General features: G+C 34.2%; 1 protein-coding gene across 1 annotated transcript; it reads right to left on the bottom strand.

Annotated features, from left to right (window-relative positions):
• Positions 1-2,366: 2,366 nt before the first annotated feature.
• Positions 2,367-2,969, bottom strand: LOC131636178 (uncharacterized). The gene has a single exon (XM_058906831.1). The coding sequence runs from the start codon at positions 2,967-2,969 to the stop codon at positions 2,367-2,369; it is 603 nt and encodes a 200-aa protein (XP_058762814.1).
• Positions 2,970-5,666: the final 2,697 nt, after the last annotated feature.

The following is a 5,666-nucleotide window of genomic DNA, read 5'->3' on the forward strand; positions in this document are numbered from 1 at the left end:
AAAAAGAAAATTAACTTTGACTGTTGATTTCTCACTCTAACTGCTACGTCAATACCTGGACAGTCAGTTGACAGCCAAACTGCTGGCAATACAATTCTCAGTGTTTTGTACCATCAATCAAATCAATCTTTCACAATTCAAAATTCCAAGATCTTTTGTGCTAGAAGTCTTCTGAATATCACGCGATTAGCAGAAACTCAACACTGCACAAAAATCAGGTACGCTTAACTGTCTCCTACATAAACAATCCCTAATCAGGGTTTTTCTTGTTTTTACAGGAGCAACAAGTTTTTGAGAGCTCAAATGGATTTCATACACATCCATATATCTCAAAGTACCATCATACAAATTTTCAAACTTCAATTCACTCAGACGCACCGTCAGCAGCTCAAACAGTCAACAGACGACCCGTTTGACCAAAAAAGTCAACAGACAGTCAAAAATGAAATTTTTTGTCAAAGTCCATATTTTATCAAAGGATTCATCATTTGATCATTGGATGATCATAATTCATCAAGGAAAGGTCAAAAATCAACAAAACCCTAAGATTCAAAATTAGGGTTTTTGCCTGAAAAGTCAACTCAACTTTGACTGATCATAACTCTCTCATCCTTCATCCAAAAAATTCAAACCAAAGCTCATCTTGAAGGAAATTCAATTATATTTCAAATTCCATTGATCCCATGGTCATTGGATTCACCATTTGGAAAATATGATCAAAGACATTACAGGTCATTTTCAAAGTCAACAAAAAGACACTTTTTTCAAAAGGACACACAAGGAGCATCAAAAATCATTTTGACATGAGACCAAAGACATTGATTAGAGGACTCTTTTAGGTTTCCAAAAAGTGAAATATCTCCTTCATATGACAAAAATTGAAGGATTTACACCTTGTTGAAGTTGGCTAAATTTTGGGAAAATACATGAAATCAACATTGCTCAAAAATGTATTTTTTCCAAATGGGGCCAAGTTTTCAGCATTCAAACATCATTTCCATGATGATATGGGCCTCCCACGACCAAGACTAAGCCCACACCTTTTTTATCCATTTTTTGCTTGATTTTATCTTATTTTAAGATTAAATTAAAAAAAATGGATGGATAAATGGTAGCTTAACTTCCAAGCATGACTCACCCAAGGAATCTCTACCTTTCTGCAGAGAATTGAAGAGCAAGGCAGGTGCATTGAAGGCAAGGGGACTTGGTCAAGAATTCAAAGCTTTTTTAATATTAAAAATGCAAGATTTCAACAAAGGCAACTAGTTGCATATTAGCTTCAATTCTAAGCACTCAATGCTTATAAATAAGCTATCATAGTTCAGTAACGAAAGGGGGGCAAGTTCAGAAGCAAAGCTTAGCTCATACACACTTGTAATCACTTGAAAAGTTTCAAAGAAAATTCAAATTCGAATTTGTAATTTCAGTCCATTTCAATACAAACTAAGCATTCAGACACCTTCCTTGAACATCACTGAAACTATCCCAATCAGTTACAAGCCTTGAAGCTCACTGAATCGAGCTATACAGGTCCAAATTTGTTCAAACTAAAATCAATTCGTATCTGGTTATTCACACATGCTTAACAAGATGTAGACATACTATTAAGTTTGGTTTGAGGTGTAGATCATTTCTGGAAACTTAATTGAAGTTTGAACACGTATAAACGAAACTACCATTTTAGGGTTCATAGCTTCAAAATTAGGGCTTTCCAAATTAGGCAAAATTAGAGGTTCTAAATAGTACCATTAGATTCGTATGGACAAAACGAGTTGAATGGTACCATCGCGCCAAATTTATGTGCTTGTTTACCCCTATTCGTTATTTTGCAGAATTAGGGCTCACTTACTATAGCGCTTTTTTACAAAAGCGCTGTTAAAGGCCTTGTCTGAAGGTTGAAGACGAAGACGTGTCTTCCTCCTATTGGTTCAGCAGCGCGCGTACTTTTTTTAAACTTTCCACTAATCCAGTGTTTTGCAGGTGTAACGTATACCACGTGCCTCAATTTCTGGACCACCTGATCTTGCTTAACAGCTCATCCAACGCTTCAGAACGCGCGTGCACATCATACTCCCTCAATCAAACCACACAGGATCAGTATCCTTTTATTTTCTATTTTATTTTCTATTTTATTTTAATTTCTTTGTTAAATTAATTAAAAATAGTTTTAAAAATCCAAAAAATACATAAAAAATATTTTTAGACTTCTAAAATAATATATTATTTTCTGAAATAAAAATATTTTATTTTTCTTTAAAATTTCAATATTTTGCATAATTTTTTTTTTTTTGAAATGAAATAAAAGATTTTATTACTTCAAAAGAGGAACAGTTACAAACCAATCAACCTAACCATAAATGACCTAATTACATAAGAGTATTGACTATAATTTTCCTATACTTTGGTTTTTGCCACCCTCTATACACTAAGGTATCAATAATGTCCCTAGCCATACACTGAATATCCCTATTATCCATCACACTGTCAAATATTCTTTTGTTCCTATAAATCCAGATACTATAAACCACTTCAGTCAAAACAGCTTTAAGAATCCCTTTGTTCTGGCCTTTACCCTTAGTGATCCTCTTGATCCAGTTGATATTCTTCATACCTACAGTCTGTATATCGAGCCATTCTAACAACCTATCCCATAAACTCACAGTATGGCGACAATGGAACAGTAGATGGTCCACACTTTCGTCTGCCACACCACAGAGTGCACAAGTAGTATCTTGTATCTGACCCAATTTGTGAAGCCTCTTCTTTGTAGGAAGTCTGTCTTGAATCGCAAGCCACAATGTCACCTTAGCTCTAGGCCTAGCAAAATTATGACTCATAAGATGATACCAGTCAATTCTACTATCATCCCCCATAAGCATACTATAAACCTTCATCATATGGAACTTCTCCTGCGCAATCATACTATTCCACAACTGTTGAACACTATTAATATCATGAACCTTTGACATAATGCACTTAAGAATCCAGGTACTAATTAATATTTTGCATAATTAATTAGTATATATTTATATATTTGCTTTTTAATTATTCTAACCAATCAAAAAATCATAAAAAAATTTGTTCTTTATATAAAATATTGTTTATATATTATAAACTAATTTTGTACATATTTTGAATAATTTTCTTTTTAAGTTTTAATTATTTGTATAATTATTTACATAATTATGTTTTAATTAACTTAAATCAATTCCAAAAATTTCCAAAAAAAATTAGTTTTGTTTAAAATTAATTAACAAATATTTTGTACATATTTTAAACTTAATTTCTAGGTTTAAATCTATTTTCATCTTTTTCTTCATTTTAATTTAATTAATCATGCATTAATTATAATTAAAAACAATCATAAAAAATCCAAAAACATGCCTTTTATTTTCCTTGCAATTTAAATTCCTAGATAAATGTATAGGATGTCAAATTCATGTAAATAGGCTAGTTTACATTTCCTGCACAATCGATGTAATAGCGTAGATTTACTTTCCGCACTTTACATTTCCGCATTTTAATTTCCAGCAAATATAAACTGCGTGTATGTCAAAGATAAAATTGAACCGTTAGATCACTAACTTCAAAGATAAATATCTGAATACAAACACAATCACACTTGCACCTCTTAAGGTAATCCCTTCTCATTCTTTTCAAAATCAAAAAGTCAAAATTCTACTGTTTTGAGTACAAAATCGAACCTTGCGTTTATATCCGGTGAAAGGATAGATTTTTAAAGGAAATAGGATAAAGACCTTACAACTCAGGGTAGACCTCCTAGTTTGCTTGCTCAAATCAAAACAAACAAAATTCTCATACACTGTTGTTTTTTCAAAACAAAACTTTCCAAAAAGACAATACTTTGTATACATCCAAACACGGATTATTACAAAGTTAACGTTCTTTTCAAAACATCTTTCGAAAGATAAACAAGCATTTTGTATACATCCACACACGGATCATTACGAAATTCAATTTACAAAAGCATTTGAAACCACATATGAGCAATTTCAGAGCAATTGAAAAGTCATCAAAAAACAAGTGAGCTAAGCAAACTTAAGAGCCCATGGATAACCATGGATACAAAGGGTGCTAACACCTTCCCTTTGTATAACCTACCCCCTTACCCAGAATTTCTTAAAGGTCTTTTTTCTGTTTCTTTTATAAACCTTTCCTTAATTGGATAAAATAAAAGGTCGGTGGCGACTCTGTGAATTTTCAAAATGCGAAAGCATTAAGCGATAAAAAAGAGTCAGTTCACGTATCTCTACAGAACAGAGGTATGGCCCGGGATTAAAAATCGGAGGTCCACAGAACTGGCGACTCTGTTGGGGATTAATACTTTCAAAAAACAAAATGTTTTCAAAAGGGGTTACCTTAAGAGAATAGGTCGATGTTTTCAATTGTTTGACTTGATTGCTCTATTTTTCAAAGGTTTGTTTGGGTATTTTGCTTGTGTGAAAGATTCTAACCCGAATCTCGAGATACCTTAAGTATATGACAATAGACCAAGGAAACTGTACGGCATGTACCGATACGGTTGATCTGGTAGTCATCATTAGTGCGATACTTTGGTTTATACTGATGTCCCTTGAAAACGATCAAGGAGTATATTAGGCTTCCGAAATGTCATTAAACACTAATTTGTCTTAGAACCTTTTTAGTTGAACTTGACTTGTGGCCTATTAAGTGGCTAGCTTTGAAATTGATCGAAGTTAGTTATCCTCGAGGAATATTTTGATCGGCCGCTCGAGCGCCGCATTGAGATGTTACTTCCAAGGATCATAGAACCCGAATACTATTCTAGGACAGGTTTTAACCAACTCAACTTCAGTGGGGAGGGTATCACCTATCAGCTCCATGCAAGCCTTTAAACCTAAGGCTATTGTTTGATTTGTTTTTGTGTGCCACATGTTTGCATCATAAGCATATCATTTTTTGCACCAAACACTTCAAGGATCAAAGAGTTTACCTTTGTTTTTGCAGGTAATGGCTCCCGCCACCAAAGATTACATCCGAATTAACATCTCAACGGTACCATCTGAACTAAAAGACTTAGTGTCAGAATTCCCCAGGAATGTTCAATTCACTGAAAGGCATGGTCACCTACTCCATTTGGTTACCTCAAAATTTGAAGAAGACATGATACGGGTCCTGTTCCAGTTCTTTGACCCTGAACATCATTGCTTTACCTTTCCTGATTACCAGTTGGTACCCACTTTGGAAGAGTTCTCTGAGCTAATTGGATTACCTATTCGAGATCAATTACCTTTCACTAGTTTAGAAAGGATTCCAAAACCTGAAGTCATTGCTGCTGCTTTACATTTGCGGAAATCAGAAATCGAGTCCAATTGGGAAACAAAGAGTGGAGTTAAGGGTTTGCTTGCCAAGTTCTTGTTGGAAAAGGCTCGACTACTGCTAGAAAACAAAAGTTATCCAGCTTTTGAGGAAGTTATGGCACTTTTAATCTATGGTTTGGTTTTATTCCCTAATCCCGACCAGTTCATAAGTGTACACATCATCAACCTTTTCTTAATCCGTAACCCGGTACCAACATTGCTGGGAGACATTCTACATTCTCTACACACTCGTACCATGAAGAAACGAGGAACTCTCATGTGCTGTATACCACTACTGGCTAGGTGGTTTACATTTCATCTTCC

The sequence above is a fragment of the Vicia villosa genome, unplaced genomic scaffold (assembly GCF_029867415.1).
Source record: "Vicia villosa cultivar HV-30 ecotype Madison, WI unplaced genomic scaffold, Vvil1.0 ctg.001657F_1_1, whole genome shotgun sequence".
Classification (NCBI taxonomy): Eukaryota; Viridiplantae; Streptophyta; class Magnoliopsida; order Fabales; family Fabaceae; genus Vicia; species Vicia villosa.

Coding starts and splice junctions, on each gene's coding strand:
- LOC131636178 (XM_058906831.1), bottom strand. CDS start 2,969: ATGTCAAAGGTTCATGATATTAATAGTGTTCAACAGTTGTGGAATAGT.